The sequence below is a fragment of the Dreissena polymorpha genome, chromosome 5 (assembly GCF_020536995.1).
Source record: "Dreissena polymorpha isolate Duluth1 chromosome 5, UMN_Dpol_1.0, whole genome shotgun sequence".
NCBI lineage: Eukaryota > Metazoa > Mollusca > Bivalvia > Myida > Dreissenidae > Dreissena > Dreissena polymorpha.
In genome coordinates, this window is record NC_068359.1 from 45,938,635 (window position 1) to 45,957,937 (window position 19,303).

At 35.3% G+C, this 19,303-nt stretch overlaps 1 protein-coding gene across 1 annotated transcript in view; it reads left to right on the forward strand.

Moving 5' to 3' along the window:
- The first annotated feature begins 1,508 nt into the window (after positions 1–1,508).
- The window catches only part of LOC127880497 (transcriptional regulator ATRX-like), a 55,346-nt gene continuing 37,551 nt past the window's right edge, over positions 1,509–19,303 (forward strand). The window contains exons 1-3 of the mRNA XM_052427793.1: positions 1,509–1,747; positions 15,096–15,169; positions 18,627–18,802. Of these exons, the coding sequence (XP_052283753.1) occupies positions 15,139–15,169; positions 18,627–18,802 (207 nt within the window). The 5' untranslated portion in view covers positions 1,509–1,747; positions 15,096–15,138. The remainder of the gene's footprint in view (positions 1,748–15,095; positions 15,170–18,626; positions 18,803–19,303) is intronic.

Consider the following 19,303-nt stretch of genomic DNA (forward strand, 5'->3'; position numbering starts at 1 on the left):
ACGTTGAGTGAATACTGCATAGCGAGGTGTGACTTAATTCTCATATTATTACAAACTGAAAAACGTTTTCAAAATGTACTATATGAAATTGATGTTTACCATAATTGTAAGATACCAACTAATATGTTCATATGTCTATTTTTTAAGTGAACGTTTACTTATATTTTACTTAGCCTCAGTCATTGCCTGAATACCTTGTACATTGTCTTCACGAACTGTACTCGTGTCAGTATATTATATATGTGCAATAGAATCGCATAGGTATATTGATTTTATCTAGGGACTTAATATATGCCTTTATATTTTCATACTTTACAACAACAGTTAGATATCTTCAAACAAACCTGGAAGTTAAATTTAAACAATTCAAAAAGACTACATGCTTATTTAAACACACGTTCAAATAATAAAAAAGAACACACAATCGCATTTAAGAATTGCATTAACCAAGTTCGGAGTATCATCTCGTGATCTACAAATATAACGTGACAACTGCTAAAAACGAGGTTAGTAAGAGTATGCACGAACAACACACATTTGTTTATTGAGTTTTCCTAAATATTACATTACAAAAACATCCTAAGCAAGTACATGAAAAAGATATGGCAAACCATACAATAATTTGTAAGCTTGCTATCGATTTCCTAAAAGATCACTCTTACGAATTTATCAGAACAGAACAAATCTTGTATAACTCCCATTTTTATTGGTTACATCATATTAATTCAGTACCGCTGCTAACAAGTCTTGCGATCTCAAATACTTTTTAAAGGCACCGTAGTGCACATACAATTGTATATATGATTTAAACATGTGTCAATTAATAAAATATAATAAAAGCTAGTTTAGTTAAAATGCATACAACAAAATGTACAAATCACTCAGTTTGAGTTACGAGACTATGGACAGATTATCGTGATATAGATTCTAAATATCATTAACACATTTTAAAAGGTACAGATGACGTGTAAAAGTATCATTCATATAAACAGTGTTAACCATGTATTAAAATGTCATTCTAGTCTTAAATCATTTAAATCAGTTAATTCATTTATTGATGGAGTTGAATGAAATTTAAAATATAATAATAATTTAAAGTATAATACGTATATTTATCGGTTAAATATTAATAATATTAAATAATAATATTAATAATACTAAATAAATGAATTTCAATTTAAAACCAAAACAGAATTTAATTATATTAGATGTATTAAATAATATAAAAAAAACGTTTTCCCCAGGTTTTCAAAAAGACCTCACCAGAGAAGAAGATTGATTATATTGGGGCCGAAATGACTTTGTTTCTGGGGTCGAAACGTCTTAGATTTGGGAACGAAAAGACTTGAAGCTGATTTATCTAAGGTGTAATCATCCGTGGCCATTTTGGTTTAGGGCCGAAACGACATTATTAGCTCATTTCATTGTGTCACACCGGTCTTACTGACAATAGCGTAGTGACGTCACCATCTATGTATAGAATGAGCTCATTTACATTGTCAAAACGAAAGTGCAGTTTCTTTGTGTACTGAATCTATGTTTTGTTTGTTCGAAAAATAGTTCGAAATTTGTATCGATGTGGCAGGAGTTTTGGAACTGAAATTATATTTCTCAACCGGAAAAAAACAGCATTCGACCGGTCGGTCAGGTATTTAACAAACTTTACTCGCCGACCGTCAACTTCACTCGCAAATTCGAGCGTACTTTCGTTTTGACAACTGACGTCAGAAATTATTCGATGTGCGATGTGAGTCTAAAAGTAATTTTCATGCAGATTCATTCATACGGCACAAAGACACAATAATAATAATAGCATGGTCACTGCGGTTGATTAAAACGTATACGGTAAAGTGTATATAACAAGAATTGCCTTTTAAGAATGGTGAAGTATGTATTATCAGAGTTTCCCTTTTAGTAGTGTTTAATTATTACTAAATATTAATCAAGCATTATATCTTGTGTTCTGACTCTTTGAACATGGCAACACATTCGATGGACGCCGCATAAACTTCCGAATTTTGTTCTCGATTGTTGTTGTGATGGTTGACATCAATATGGAATTTCTTTTAAATTGCGTGGTTTGAGCGAAACACATAAAACTGTTACTAACGTAGGAACCGTGTTATTTATGGTACAAGTATGTCCGTATTGTGTCTAAACGAATATAACTCGTTGTTTAATAATCAAGTATGTATTAAATTTCTTTGAGATTGTGATCGATTGTGGGTTTCAACTGAATGAATGACTGAATGAATTGAATGACGATGTGGGAAGTTATATTGGGGGAAAACCACGCTTTGTCACGAGTTATTTTAAAGTGACGCTTTACAGGAAAGGCTAATATTACCATACGTCGTTGGTGTTTATATTCAAAATAATAACTTTGGAGTAGAAATGAAACATCGAAAATGTGGATTTGGTATTTAAATGCTATGGACTGAATTATTGTTTACATTGAAGATAAAACTTATTAATACTAGTACTGTAAACATGAAAAGAAGGTAAGTTTACTTCTCAGAAATTGTGTTAACGTATTTATCTTTTAATTAAATTGATTAAATCACGAAATATTGATCTGTCATAAATATAAACTTTATGGTGTTGTTTTAAAGGGGCCTTTTCACAGATTTTGGCATTTTTTTAACTTATTCATTAAATGCTTTATATTGATAAATGATAAAAGCTCCAGTAAAAAATCAAGAAAAAAAAATAAAAAAAGGAAAAGAACATTGCCCGGAGCAGGTTTCGAACCAGTGACCCCTGGAGTCCTGCCAGACTCCTGAAGTAAAAACGCTTTGGTCACTGAGCTATTCCGCCGAGTACACATTCATGACGTATTTTATACCTTATATAAGCAATCTTCGTAGTTTCACAAAATTTAACGACAAAAACAGAACTCTCCAAATTATTCAATCGTTTCGCGTTGCAACGCTTTATAATTTTTAGGTTTTAAAATCGTCAAAAGATGCATATACTGGCTATATTAGAGCATGGTTAATGTTAAGTATTACTGTTTCCTCACAAATATCATAACTAAAACGAAAACTTACGAATCTGAAACATCTTTTTTCAATTTTGTCAATTTACCAAAGCGTGAAAAGATCCCTTTAAATGAAACCAAAAGCACAATATTTTTTTTCCATGTTTTGCTGTTAAGTTCTGTTGATTAAACAACCTAAATGATTGTGAAATATTGATTTTGACTGTCATAAGATCACATTGTGATTTAAAATTAAGTGTTGTTAAATTATGACATGCTTCAAAAGCAAAACACACATAACGAAAGAATACAAAATTGAAAAGACATAATGATACTATTAACGACACTATGAATACTAAATAACTAAACTGAAATAAGAAACGGAATAAAGTGTGTCATACATATGAAACTCAGTATTCTCTTACTAAAACTGAAAGAAGTTGATATTGTTTAAAAAGCCCATGGCAAGTCTTTGCTCAGTGTAATTATTCTAAAAAAGTGTATGTGTCATAATTTGATACTGGATTGCAAATATGATTTTTTTACTATTCTTCGCATTTTCGATCTATAAGACAACTTATTTAAACTATAAGCCTATATCTATTATTAACTTGCGGATGTTCAATGAATAGAATCACAACATTTAGACGAAATAGGAAACAACTGAATTGTTCATAAACATTGAGTATTTGTCTAATATTTTTCTGATATAACGAGTTAATACTTTAAACTTGTGTCGGGGTGAAGTTAGGTCGAAGGTCACAGATTAACAATGTTGTATATACTTAAATACCACTCTTCACAAAATAAATATCGTATGAATAACCTATATCCAAAAACACAAATAGCCCTCAACAATAAGTTGTTTATTGTCTAATTAAAAACAAAAAAATACACAACAAAACAGATAAAAAAGATTTGTATATATACATGCTTTATATTCCCAAATAATACATGTTGCATCAATCGGTAAAAATACAATTGCACACAAATAATTCCCGTATTATGCTACTCGCTAGTTCTCCAATTCCGTATAACCATACTAGCCGGACTACTTTTAATGACGTACAATTGAAACATAACTGTGCTTTTTATCTATGGCTATTTGTTCTTTATTATTTACAATATCTAATTAGTGTTTTGATTTCATTAAATAATTAATTGCTTATGCTAAAACAATTTTAAAATATTGTTTTTATTCATTAAAACAGTTTATATTTGTAAAAAGTGCATAAAAATAACAATGGAATTGGATAAATTATTTTGAAATAATCCATTGTTTGTTTTATTTGATAAGTGATGCAAGATGTAGAATTTTTCATAAAATTCAATATTGTTGTATAAATATCTATAACGGCTGTGCTTATATAAGATCGTGGGAATCCGCTTAAACATTATTTATAGTGCACACTATGTGGGATCCCTACCCAAATGACCAAGACGTGACTCATGGGAATAATGCGAGATGGCATGTTCGATATTAAAAAAATGTGTATGTCCAAATGTCCAGCTACTGTAATAAATACTGACGAACAATACAAAAATTCCAATAAACATAGTTTGTCTAACATGTTTTTATGGTTATACATGTGTACTTGAATAAGAATTGTCTGACATTTAGACTTTGTGATGCTATCCATATTTATGAAGGTATTGTAAAGAATTGGACTTATGGAACAACATGCGTACAAAAGTACGAACTACCTGCATTGGTATTCTAAATATAATACATATAACGTGTGTATACGTTTTTTACTTAATGCAAAAAGTATAAATCAAACTTTATTATTTCGGATTATACATCGCAGTCTACAATGCCGGTCATTTCAGTACAAAACATGTCATTATCAGCTGTTAAAGCAAAGTCCTTTTCGGTCCAATTATCTTCTTATCACATCGAGACAACTACAAGTGTAACAATTATTTGCGGCAAAATGTTGGGCTTAAAATATATTGTGCTTCTGGCTAGCTATTGCTTATTTCGTCATATTTATTAAAATATATCAAGCGGCTGGGACAGAAACGTCAAATATTATTCTTGTTTTCCGGTACAAGATTCAAGATCTGAAAGCCGCGTTCATATTTCTGAATCTGAAATACCGGCAATTGCCTCGAGTGTGATACGAAATAGCGCAAGCCACGAGACTGATACAAACACTTACAAGTAAAATTTAACTTGCGTAGTATTCCTTTTATTATAAACAATTTTGAGTCATTTAAGTTAAAAATGATTTTTTAATTAACCAAGAATGATCTTATAATTTTCGGCATTCAGAGTAAAGTAATTTTATGACAAAAAGAAATAAAATCTGAGGACATCTTAATATGCTTGTATGGGAACTTCATAAAAATGAAATAGAATACAAATAACTATCCTTAAAGCAAAACAAAAAAAAACATCAGTTACCAAATGTCTGATTAGTCGGTTGCGTGCCCGAACAAATGAATAATAAATATTCTGATACAATTATATAGTATTATTTATTATTACATTTGAGTTGCATTAGGATGAATTTAGTAATGCAAAAACATAAAAACATATTCATTATAAGAAACAAATCAAAATTTAGAATACATTTATATATTAATAAGATCAAATTTAACACAAAAAACATCTAATTTTCATTAATTAATCCAATGTAAAAAGCATCAAAATACCTTATTATCTTTACTTAATCTAATATCAAACGTCCACATGTAAATTATTTTGGGAAGGAAACGTTTTGGATGGAAATGGTTTGGGAAGGAAACGTCTTTGGATGAAACGGTTTTGGATGGCAGCGTCCACAGTGAGGACATGGTTTGGGGTGGAAACGTCTAGTAACCCTCAGGAGTATCACCTGCACATCAACAATCTCGAAAAGCTAGCATTCTTTTTAGCTGTTTTTCATTTGGAACATATCTTCGCTACTCCTATGTTATGGTTTATACTGACAACACATCAGTCATGGTTTACCTTCAGACACAGAGGTGAACACTACTAGTATCTGGAAACCAGGAATTACTCGTTCTTTGCAAGAACATCAATTTCTCTCTATCGTCCTAATACATTCCATGTCGTCTCAACGTCCTGTAAGACGTTTTTGCCTTTGAGTTTGTTCTGTCTGATTAGACAATTCATCACCAAGTGGTCAATCAAAATTTTCTTATGTTTTGTTGTCAACTGGTCGACCTGTATGCGACCAGAGACAACAACATAGTTCCTCTTTACCTGAGTCCAGTTTACGATCCCGCAGCGTGTGCGATTGTCTCACATTCGCCCGCTTGATACCAACTGGATGCTTACGCTTGAATCTCATCCATTATTTTCTTCTTAGAATATCATGGTGAGCTTTTTCCATATCATCCTGGTCGCTACTTGGTGATCCATGGGATTATGGTTCGACGACTTTGTCAGTTTCATGTACTATGTTTCCAGGAAATTTCCTCACAGGTCCAATATCATATCTTAGTGAGACAGATTTATACGGATCCTAATATGTGACACTTCACGTCTAGCCATTATTCGGTAATCCTTACAGAAGAACGTTTTTCTGTTAGGGCTTTAATCCTCGTTTTTTTTGCAAAGATAATTCCACCAGAACTGTCTATGAGGTTCTCTGGAAGTTCTTTTCTTAATTCGTTTTCGAGGGCATAAGATCTCCTCAAGGTTACAATATACCAAAAGATTTGCTACACAAATTCAATGTAAAAGCAATAACTTCAACAAAAAATAAAGTCAAACTTTTGCGCATAGAGACCCCCATAACCATACCTTTTCTTAAAGAGCATTCCAAGCCGCAATGATTTAGGCAATAAAAAAAGGGGGTCATGCGTTTTGCAAGAAAAAACTCGATGCGAATCAGCGGTCACTGTTTTACAGCCATCAATTTACCGGGTTCGTACCAGTGGATGAGGGTTTCCCGCCATCTGTCAAAGTCTCATGTAGTCTTTAACCTTCAAGCAAATGAGTGAATTTATGTTAAACATCAATGTTTTCCCTACCACATGCACAAAGAAACATTCTAAAATAAAGTTATGGCAAGTGCCCACACAGAAAATTGTGTATTCTTATAAATGATGTTCAGGTTTTTAAAGAGTATAGCATTGCACTCCCAAAAGATTTAGTATATTGTAACCTCAATCAATATGCTAGACACATGGAGGTTTTTCTCATGTATTTCTTTGATGATAGAAATTTGTTCTTATCTTCATCAAAGGATACTGACTATGCTTTCGCATACCTTGGCTTTCGTAAGTCATCACAAGTATGTGCTAACCTAGCTATTTCGGAACTGATCCAAGCCATGGAACTTCAACGCTATGTTTTTCGTTCCTTTACCTTTTAAGGGGATTTGGGTTGCTGTTTGGTTTCTTACTAGGCTTCCTATGAACCCCTTTATCAGGTTTATTTACTGTTCCAAAAATATTATAAGACGGTTTTCCTTCTTATTATGGCTTCAGCCATTCAGAGAAGTGAAATTCATGATTTTTCTGTTAAATACGACCATTTTCAGTTTGATCCGATGGCGTCTTCACTTTGTTGTGTCAGCCAGAATTCCTTGCTTAATATCAACTCCCCTATATGGCTTCTTAAAATCTTGAAGGTCCCAAGTTTTTCTATAACTGGTAGACATGAAGATAAAGATAGAATTCTCTGGTCAGTCGGGGCTTTGAAGTTGTATCTCAGCATTGTTAGTCCATTCGAGGTTCTCGCAAGAGACTCTTCATTTTCCTTAAAAAGGGGAGGGGAAATGTGTCTGCGGCTTATCTTTCTCGTTGGTAGCCTCGACTAAGAAAGGCTTACTCTTATCTCTAATCTAAGGATTCATTCCTTCTTAGGATCTGACCGCATGAATTAAGAGCTCTGTCTGCTTGTATGCGTATATTAATCACACCCCACTTTCTGACGTGCTCCAAGCTGTTTTCTGGAGGAATCCGACCACCTTTTTCATCCTTTTATCCTTGTTTTCTGAAGTGCCAACAATGCAACTAATATATGCTATGTTTGGTGTTTTTGTGGTTTCACTAACGGTAATGTCTGTTACGACATAGACCTACTTACTTTGTCCGAAAAGTCACAATAAATACCTTTCTAACGAAGGTTAGCTGAAAAACCCTTGTTTTGGGTTTTGCTATCATTAGCTGATAACCATGTATATGGGTTCTACTGTGATGGGAAAATATAAGCGAACCTTCCTTCCGCAGCTTCAAAATCAGCTATTGGATAGAAGATAACGTATTTATGATATTAAAACAAATATTTAAAGTCATTTCGTAAAGAATTACGTCATTTCACAGTAAACAGTGAAACTTATCGATATTTTTCACTGATTATTTTCACTTTTTGAAGCAGTGAAATTATTAATTTTTAAATCACTGATATTTTTCTATAAACCACTGGAAATTATAACAAAAAAGAGTCCCATCGCACGTGTAGCGATTATTGATATTAAAAGAGTCTGATCGCAAGTGTAGCGATTATATATATTAAAAGATTCTGATCGCAAGAGTAGCTATTATTTCTGTAAAAAGAGTCAGGTAAAAGTGTGATTGCAAGTGTAGCGAGTATTGATATTAAAAGAGTCATGCAAAAGAGTGATTGCAAGTGTAGCGACTATTGATATTAAAGGAGTCATGTAAAACTGTGATCGCAAGTGTAGCGATTATTGATATTAAACGAGTCTTGTAACAGTTTGATCGCAAGTGAAGCGATTATTGATGTGTGATCGCAAGTGTAGCGATTATTGATATAAAAAGAGTTATGTAAAAGTGTGCCAATCCACCTCCGGTAGACATATTGTTCAAGTAGCAAGTTTCCACGAGTGAATAGCCGATCTTTCGGGGCTCGTGGTTACCACCGGCTGTTTTTTTGTTTAGCGCTGCGGCCTTTATATCCTACTTTTTACCTGTATAACATATTAAATAGATCTGTTAGTGAATACTTAATGCATTCTATTACATTTTTTAATGTTTATTGGGAGGCAAAATATATTGCAATCGTGTCATTAAAACTAGTTTACTGAATAAATGTGTTGTTTAATCGTTGTAGTCGTAAAATAAGACTTATTAATTTCTGAATATAAATAAATAATATATTTATTTTCTCGGAAACGAATGTTGTTTACTGGTTTCTATCGATACGATTGCGGAATACTTTTGTCTGTTTCGTAATGAAACGTTATGCACGGATTGCCTTGGACGAGTTCGTTAGAACAATAGATTTATGCATTTTCCCTACCAAGTGACATTACGTCAATCCTCCTTTAAATTTGGTCAGAAGATTGGTGTCAATGATATCTTGGATGAGTTCGAAAGTGGTGACGTTTGCTTGAAAAACATGCTGCCAATGGGGAGGGTCATTTTTCCTCATATGGCTATAGTAAAACCTTGTTTACTCTCTAGAGGTCACATTTTTAGTCTAATCTCCATAACCTGTTTAGAAGATTCATCGCAATAATATGTTGGACGAGTTCGAAAATGATGCCAGTTGGTTGAAAAACATGGCCGCCAGAGGGCGGGGCATTTTTCCTTATATGGCTGTAGTAAAACATTGTTAACACTCAAAAGGCAACTATTATTGTCCGATCTTCATGCAACTTGGTCAGACGATTTGTTCAATTGATATCTTTGATGAGTTTGAAAATGGTTTCGGTTGCTTTAAAAACATGGCCACCAGGGGGCGGGGCATTTTTCTTTACATGGCTATATATTGACTTTAGTAAAACTAAGTTAACACTCTAGAGGCAACATTTATTGTCCAATCTTCATGAAATTTGGTCAGATAATTTTTCTCAATGATATCTGGGATGAGTTTGAAAATGGTAACGTTTGCTTCAAAAACATGGCTGCCAATTGGCGGGGCATTTTTCCTTATATGGCTATATATGGCTATAGTAAAATCTTGTTAACACACTAGAGGCCACATTTATTGTCTGATCTTCGCGAAACTTGGTCAGAAGATTCATCCCAATAATATCTTGGACGAGTTCGAAAATGATGCCGGTTGGTTGAAAAACATGGCCGCCAGGGGGGCGGGGAATTTTTCTTAAATGGCTATAGTAAACCCTTGTCAACTCTCAAGAGGCCACATTTATTTTCCGATCTTCATGAAACGTGGTCAGAAGATTTGTCCCAATAATATCTTGTAATCTCAGGTGAGCGATTTTGGGCCTTTCAGGCCCTCTTATTATTTGTGTGGATGGGTATCCCTTAGGAAGATGGGTGCTCACAACTTTCTACTTTCAATCCCCTTTCAGCAAGTAATATAAGGATGTCTGTTTGAATAATTGTTTTTATGACCCCCTTCGAAGAAGGCAGAATATAGTTGTTGCGCCATTCATCTGTATGTCTGTGCAAAATTTCCTCTCTCAGCATTTAGTTTGTCGTATATTGATGGATTTTAAAAATAACTTCACAAATATAAACCAGCATAAGACCATGTGTTGTGATAACATCAGCCTACCTACCTCGTTTTCACTCTGCTTCTTATGGGGGAAAAGGTTAAGACAAAGTGTTTCATGTAAATGAGTCGTTTTGATACATTATTAGTTGTTGCTTTTTACTTAAACAATCTTTATCATAATCATTACATCTTTGTATATTTGAAGGTTAAAAGCCCATACACACTCAAAATCAATGAATATTTCGTACTATATTTCGAAAAATGAAGTTAACACATAAACAATCAATGTTCCTTATAGCAAAAGTCAAAATTTCAATGCTAGATGTGGTCTGGTAACATGAATTTAACATAATACAAAATGCTCTTTTTTTTAGCTCACCTGACAACAACGTGCTCATGGTGAGCTTTTGTGATCGCTTTTTGTCAGTCGTGCGTCGTCCATCGTGCGCCATCAAAATTTGCCTTGTTAACTCTCTAGAGGCCATATTTACTGTCAGATCTTTATGAAATTTGGTCAGAAGATTGGTCTCAATGATATTCTGGATGAGTTTGAAAATGCTAACGTTTGCTTGAAAACATGGCTGCCAATGGGCGGGGCATTTTTCCTTATATGGCTATATATGGCTATAGTTAAATCTTGTTAACACTCTAGAGGCCACATTTATTGTCTGATCTTCATGAAACTTGGTCAGAAGATTCATCAGAAATGGTAACCTTTGCTTGAAAAACATTGCTGCCAAGGGGCGGGGCATTTTTAATAATATGGCTATATATGGCTAAAGTAATATATTGTTAACACGCTAGAGGCCAAATTTATTGTCCAATCTTCATGAAACTTTGTCAGAATATTCATCCCAAAAATATCTTGGACTAGTTCGAAAATGATGCCGGTTGGTTGAAAAACATGGCCACCAGGTGGCGGGGCATTTTTCCTTATACGGCTGTAGTAAAACCTTGTTAACACTCTAGAGGCCACATTTATTTTCCGATCATCATGAAACTTGGTAAGAAGATTTGTCCCAATGATCCCGTGGATGAGTTTGGAAATGCTTTGGTTGCTTAAAAACATGGCCACCAGGGGCGGGGCATTTTTTCTTTTATGTCTATAAATGGCTTTTGTAAAACCTTGCTAACACTCTCGAGGCCACATTTATTGTTCAATCTTCATGAAGTTTGGTCAGAAGATTGGTCTTAATGATATCTTGTACGAGTTTGAAAATAATTGTGTTTGCTTGAAAAACATGGCATCCAAGGGGCGGGGCATTTTTTTTCTTATATGGCTACAGTAAAATCTTGTCAACACTCTAGAGGCCACATTTACTGTCCGATCTTCATGAAACTTAGTCAGAAGATTTATCTTGCTAATATCTTGGAAGAGTCAAAAAATGATGCCGGTTGGTTAAAAAACAGGGCTGCCAGGGGGCGGGGCATTTTTCCTAATATGGCTATAGTTAAACCTTGTTTACACTCTAGAGGCCACATTTATCTTCCGATCTTTATGAAACATAGTCAGAAGATTTGTCTAAATGATATCTTGAATAAGTTTGAAAATGGTTACGTTTTCTTGAAATACATGGCCGCCATGGGGCGGGGCTTATTTCCTTATATGGCTATGTAAGGCTATAGTAAAATCTTGTTAACTCTTTAGAGGCCACATTTATAGTCCGATCTTCATGAAACTCGGTCAGAAGATTCATTCCAATAATATCGTGGACGAGTTAAAAAAAAGATGCCGGTTGGTTGAAAAACATGGCCACCACGGGGGCGAGACTATTTTCCTTAAATGGCTATAGTAAAACCTTGTTAATACTCTAGAGGTCACATTTATTTTCCGATCATCATGAAATTTGGTCGGAAGATTTGTCCCAATTATATCATGGATGAGGTCGAATATGGTTTTGGCTGCTTTAAAAACATGGCCAACAGGGGCAGTGCATTTTTCCTTATATGGCTATAGTAAAATATTGTTAACACTCCGAGGCCACATTTTCTGTCCGATCTTCATGAAACTTGGTCAGAAGATTCATCTCAATAATATCTTTGACGAGTCCAAAAATGATGCCGGTTGGTTGAAAAACATGGCTGCCTGGGGATGGGGCATTTTTCCTTATATGGCTATAGTAAAACCATGTTAACACTCTAGAGGCCACATTTATTTTCCGATCTTCATGAAACTTGGTCAGAAGATTTGTCCCAATAATACCTTGTTATCTCAGGTGAGCGACTTTTGGCCTTTCAGGCCCTCTTGTTAATTAAATGGCTATATATGGCTGAAGTAAAACCTTGTAAACACTCTAGAGGCCACATTTATTGCCAATCTTCATGAAATTTGGTCAGATAATTTGTCTCAATGATATCTTGGATGAGTTTAAAAATTGTTATGTTTTTTTGAAAAACATTGCTGCCAAGGGGCGGGGCATGTTTCCAAATATGGCTCTATATGGCTATAGTGAAATCTAATTAACACTCTAGAGGCCACATTTATTGTCCAATCTTTATGAAACTTGGTCAGAAAATTCCTTCCAAAAATATCTTGGATGTGTTGTAAAATGACGTCGGTTTATTGAAAAACATGGCCGCCAGGGGGCGGGGCATTTTTCCTTATATGGCTATAGTGAAACCTTGTTTACTCTCTAGAGGCCACATTTATTTTCCGATCTCTATGTAACTTGTAAGAATATTTCTTCCAATGCTATACTGGATGAGTTCGAAAATGGTTTTGGTAGCTTAAAAAACATAGCCACCAGGGGGCGGGGCATTTGTCCTTATAGCGCTATATATGGCTTTTGTTAAACCTTGTTAACACTCTAGAGGCCACCTTTATTGTCCATTCTTCATGAAGTTTGGTCAGAAGATTGCTTTCATTGATATAATGGATGAGTTTGAAACAAATTATGTTTGCTTGAAAAACATGGCTTCCAATGGTCGGGGCATTTTTCCTTATATGGCTATAGTAAAATCTTGTTAACACCTTAAATGTCACATTTACTGCCTGATCTTCATGAAATTTTGTCAGAAGATGTATCCCGATAATATCTTGGACGAGTTCAAAAATGATGCCGGTTGGCTGAAAAACATGGCTTTCGGGTGGACAGGCATTTTTCCTTTTATGGCTATAGTAAAACCTTGTCAACACTCTAGAGGCCTCATTTATTTTCCGATGTTCATAAAACTTGGTCAGAAGATTTGTCCCAATAATATCTTGTTATCTCAGGTGAGTGACTTTTGGCCTTTCAGGCCCTCTTGTTTGTTATACCCCCACCAACGAAGTTTAGGGGGGTATAAAGGACTGAGCTTGTCTGTCTGTCGGTCTGTCTGTCTGTCTGTCTGTCGGTCCGTATTAAGTGTCCGCTCTCTAATTCAAGTTGTTTTCATCCGACCTTCACCAAACTTGGTAAGATATTGTATCTAAATGATGTATAAGTCAAGTTCGAATATGGATCATGCCGGGTCAAAAACTAGGTCACGGGGTCACTTAGCGCGTTTTAAACATTCAGCATGGTGCCAATGCGGCATGTGGGGGGTATTCGTCACGTCTGTGTTGTTTTTACTTAAGTTAACACAAGATTTAAGTTTTTAATTAATAAATATTTCTCATGTTTATGATCCACAGACAATAAATTGGAAATCAGTCAAGTAATTAAATAGTTTTCTTTTCTTGTGTACAATACCTAACAATGCCTTAATGTTCCTTCAATTTGAGATCCGCGCAACATACAGTCATTTATTAAATTATCGACAATAACGCTGAGATTACTAATAAACATGTGTGGCAATTATTTTGTTGCCCAAACTGCTTAATTATATTGTGCATCAAACGGTTTAACACGTTGTATAGAACACACAACTGTTGTGGTCAAACTATTTATTGTGTTTGTTTTCAAATTACTTGTTCATATGTTTCAAGAAATAAAGGTAAAATAATGACCTTTTATAAAGTATGTATAGCACCTACAATTTTGAATAATGATCAAACAGTAATGATCAGGCATTTGATATAAAATCTGTCTTAAGTCTTAAAAATTACGTCCATTCCATATGTACGACACGCTTTGTTTGTTGGACAGAATGGCCGCAAAGTAAACATTGCTGAGGGGTGTGTGAAAAATCAATTTATGATTGGCTGATCGGAAAATTTGATTGACAGGTGGCGACTGGTTAATAAGGCATATGGTATATTATGATAAAGCAGACTTCCAGAAAGTTCCATTATTGTTTTTGTTTTTTGGCATTAATGCAGTATGTTTTTCATGACACATAGCTGTTTTGAATATAACGCGTTATAATAGTGTATTCAAAGAAATCACCGGCCCCTGGTGTGTGTGTCTGTGTGTTACAGCTCAGTGTGGACTGTGTGTGTTACAGCTCAGTGAGGACTTTTTGCAAGTTACAGCTCAGTGTGGACTGTGTGTATGTGTGCTACAGCTCAGTGTGGACTCTGTGTGTCTTACAGCTCAGTGAGGACTTTGTGCGTGTTACAGCTCAGTGAGGACTTTGTGTGTGTTACAGCTCAGTGAGGACTTTGTGTTACAGCTAAGTGAGGACTTTGTGTGTGTTGAAGCTCAGTGAGGACTAGGTGTGAGTTACAGCTCAGTAAGGACTCTGCGTGTGTTACAGCTCAGTGAGGACTTTGTGTGTGTTACAGCTTAGTGGGGACTTTGTGTGTATGTTACAGCTCAGTTAGGACTTTGTGTGTGTTACAGCTCAATGAGGACTTTGTTTGTGTTACAGTGAGGACTTAGGGGAGGAGAATAGCATAGAGCGCGCCTTGGAGATGAGCAGGAGGGACATCAGCACCGATGCAGGTATATGCAAATCTTCATTACTCTAAAACCAGTATTATCATTTGGACACAAGTATCCATTGATTTGTGTGGCCCCACTTCAATCAAGAAATCATATTTTCAATAAATGTTTGCATGTAAAGTCTGAAATATGACATTTTAAAACGAAAACGAATTTAGGATTCACTGAATATACTGATTTTCACAAATCCACATAATTTCATGTTCTGGAGATTTCAGGACTCCACAATATGCCAAACTTGAAAATGTCAACATATTTTGCTCGACTTTTATACATGAAATATATATAGTGGAGCTATCCTACTCACCCCTTGACTTATTGCTTTAATAGTTTGCATACTTCTTTACCAACATGACAGCAGCCTATAAACAAGGGCTGACAACTGTATCAAGCATTTTGTAAGAATTATGGCCCTTTGTTCACTTAACATATGCATATTATTGATAAATCTATGTTATAGTTTGCGTTCCACCTCAAGTATTTTTATGTCCCTTGACATATTGTTTCATATTGTGCATACTTCTTTGCAAACATGATCCCCACCTATAAAGAAGAGCAGACAACTATATCAAGCATTGTGTAAGAATAATGGCCCTTTGTTTACTAAGAATATGCATGTTATCTATAAATCTATGTTAAAGTTTGCGTGCAACCTCAAATATTTTCTATATACAGAACAGCAGACGCGGAACCAATATCCTCGGCCACGTCACGGCCAGAATAGTTAGACTACTCGGCGGCCGGGTCGTGTGTTCACGCGTCGTATCGCTAAAGCACTCGGCATCGATCCGCGCAATGAAGCCGAGTCTATATTAACCTCGCGTACTTCCGCGGAATAAATTCGCCGCATACGTACGCGGCGGATCAAGTGAAAAGATATACACGTACATGTACATTTGTGTAGCGTAGAAACCTTGATTTACGCTACTTTCATAGTTATTATTTTTACGTTTTAATAAGCGATATGGCACGTTATGCTTTTTAACAAATAATCGTTGAATTGATTACGCACAAATGTAAATGTTTCGTTCGATTCTCAAATGAGCATTATTAAATTTGCAATCCGAAACACGCTTCCAAATTGTAATGCTAACGCGACATTAACCAATTCTAGCGTCAAATAAACAGTGCTAAAATATGCTTTGTCTTAATAAAAAGCGCGCGAAAATTATTCAGACATGTAGAACGTCGTATGGAAAATGTGGGTGTATTTTGTGTTGTAAAAAAACATGACCATCACGTCAGGCGATTAACGCGTGTTCAGCGGAAAAAACCCTCTCCGATTGGACTTTATTTCATCACATCTTTAAATAGCAAAAAAATCCCAAAATATATTTGATACTTACGAAAAATGGCGAATGTGTGTGTTTCTTGAACACTTTAATCGTTGCTTCAAAACTGGAATATACGAGATTATCGGGTAAAAAGTAGCGATTTCAACTGTATAATATGAACAAATTAAACGAGTTTGTAAACGCATAATCAAACAAATGTTATAATAAGCTGATAATTAACAAAATAACAATTAAGTCTAGATCATTGATGTGGCTTCAAATTGCTAATTGCTCAGCTACAATATTATATCAAAATCAACAAGCAATTATAAATCCCCATCTGCTGGAGCCCTGACCACTTGTAGGTGCGAAAACAGCTGCCTGGTCTCCTTGATGTCTCGATATGAAAGGGAAATAACTGTACATAATTACATGACCTTGTTTAGGTGTGAAAAAACATACACGGGCGGGAACCAAACTTACTTGGCCAGACACATTAAATATGCGCTAATACAATCCGCGCTTATTTAATTAAATATGATTTTAAATGTCATTATAATTGTTATTTTAAAATTTATTGACTAACTTATAATTTTTTCAAGATTTTTATTTTATGATGCGCATCGACTCGGCGTCATATCGCGGATCGCAGCTTGCCTTAGCATGTCTCGCCGGACAGATGCGAAGCATCGCGGCGAAATGCGACGTGCCGCCGCATACTGTCGCGGCTTCAACGGCAGACTCGGTATCGTCTCGTTGCGCATTGATTCCGCGGATCGCGGAAAATGTTTGTTCCGCGTTGGCTGTACTGTACCTTGTCATATTAATTGCTTTTTTATTTTGCATACTTATTTACCAACATTACCCCAATATATAGACAAGAGCAGACAACTGTATCAAGCATTTTGTAAGAATTATGTTAACTTTTTATGGAATTATGGCCCTTTTTGTCTTAGTAATATAGAATATTGTGTTAAATTTTGTGTTTTGATCGACTTTAATTCTAAAGGATCAATGCCATTGCTTTCAAACTTTAAATACTTTCTTACTATCATGAGGTTACTGTACCTTGCAAGTTGACTTTGACCTTGACCTTTGAATGACCTTGACTCTGAAGGTCAAAATAATACATTTTGCTTAAATTGCCATAACTTCTTTATTTAAGATCAGATTTGATTCATACTTTGACAAAAACACTTACCTGACATATCACAATGGACTCCAACCAAGCGATCCCCCACGCCCCAACCCAGAATCCCCCCCCAATTTTTTTTTTCTTATCTTTGAAAGATCATCTAATACATGACCTTATCCCCACATTATACTCCCCTCTCCACTCTAACCACAGCCCCACGCCACCAAAAAGATTTGTTTTCTTTGAAACATGATAAAAAATACATAAATATTTATTTATTTTATTTTTAAAGGACGGTCCAACCATCCCACCCAAGCTATTGCTATCAAACTTGAAATTAAATCTTTGTTTTCTGTCTTTACAACTGTTCAATAGCTTGTGGAAAATATACCTGACTCAGAATCGTCTATAAAGTACAAGGTCTTAAATTATAAGCGATCAATATGGTTCAATTATGGTCCTCTTCCACTTAGATTATGACTATATTACATTGTCCTTAGTGATTATGAACAATTTCTTTATGATGGCTTACGCTATACTGTCAAGCGCTCGAAAAGTTGAGTGCGCGGTTTTCTGACAGCTCTTATTCTTTCCACTGTCAGTTTGTAGTTGTTTTTATGTCCCCCAGTCTATACTGAAGGACATATTGTTTTTGCCCTGTCGGTTGGTTCGTTGGTTTGTTTGTTGGTTTGTTTGCAATAATTTTTGCAATATTGAAGATAGCAACTTGATATTTGGCATGCATGTTCATCTCATGCAGCTGTACATTTTGAGTGTGAAAGGTCAAGGTCTTCCTTCAATGTCAAATATATGGCTTCAAAACGGCGCATAAGGGGGCATTGTGCTTTTGACACATCTCTTGTTTATCATTACCTGTAGGCTGCACTTACATTTAATTACTTCTTGTTAATGCCTCTGGATTATTGGCTAGCCGAAGTGAATGGCAAGGAAAACATTGTGCAGCAACACACTGACAACTATTTGAAATAATCAAATGTACTTAAACTGTATGTTGTCTTGTTTATGCCCCTGGATGACTGGCTAGCAGCAGTGGATGACAAGGAGAACACAGTGCCCAACTCTGCTGCCGACGTCCCTATGGTTACATCAAAGTCTGAACTCCTGACCCCGTGCCTCTCTGATCCCATGGCGGAGTTTGATGACGACCCTACAGAGGGAACTGGGATCGATGGCATCAATGATCTTCCAGACATAAATAATGAGGTAACTTTACTGAGATCACTTACCCTTTTTCACCTGCTTGTTGTCACTCCAAAAATCAGATTAACCTATTCCCTCTCAGAAGCGAAGTGAAAATGGCTATGTGCAAACAGCATAAAACCAGAACAGCCTGTTTGTAACACACAGTCTGTTCAGGTTTTCTGCTATTTGCTTCTTGTGTTTAACACACAGTCTGTTCAGGCTTTCTGCTGTTTGCTGCTCATCAGTAACTAAGGGTTGGAAATGAAGCCTTTAAAACTTGAATTTAGTAAAATAAAAGATCTTACATTTAATGTACCTTTCTAAGAGAAAACAAAATCGTCAAAATACGTATCTAAGTTGCGAAAGGTTAAATTAAAAACCTTTCATACAAAATTTACGTTTGAGAGGCTTCGTTTCCAACCTTAAGATACTGATGAGCAGCACACAGCATTAAACATGAACAGACTGCGAGTTACTCGCAGGCTGGTCTAGTTTTATACTGTTTGCATATGACTATTTTGC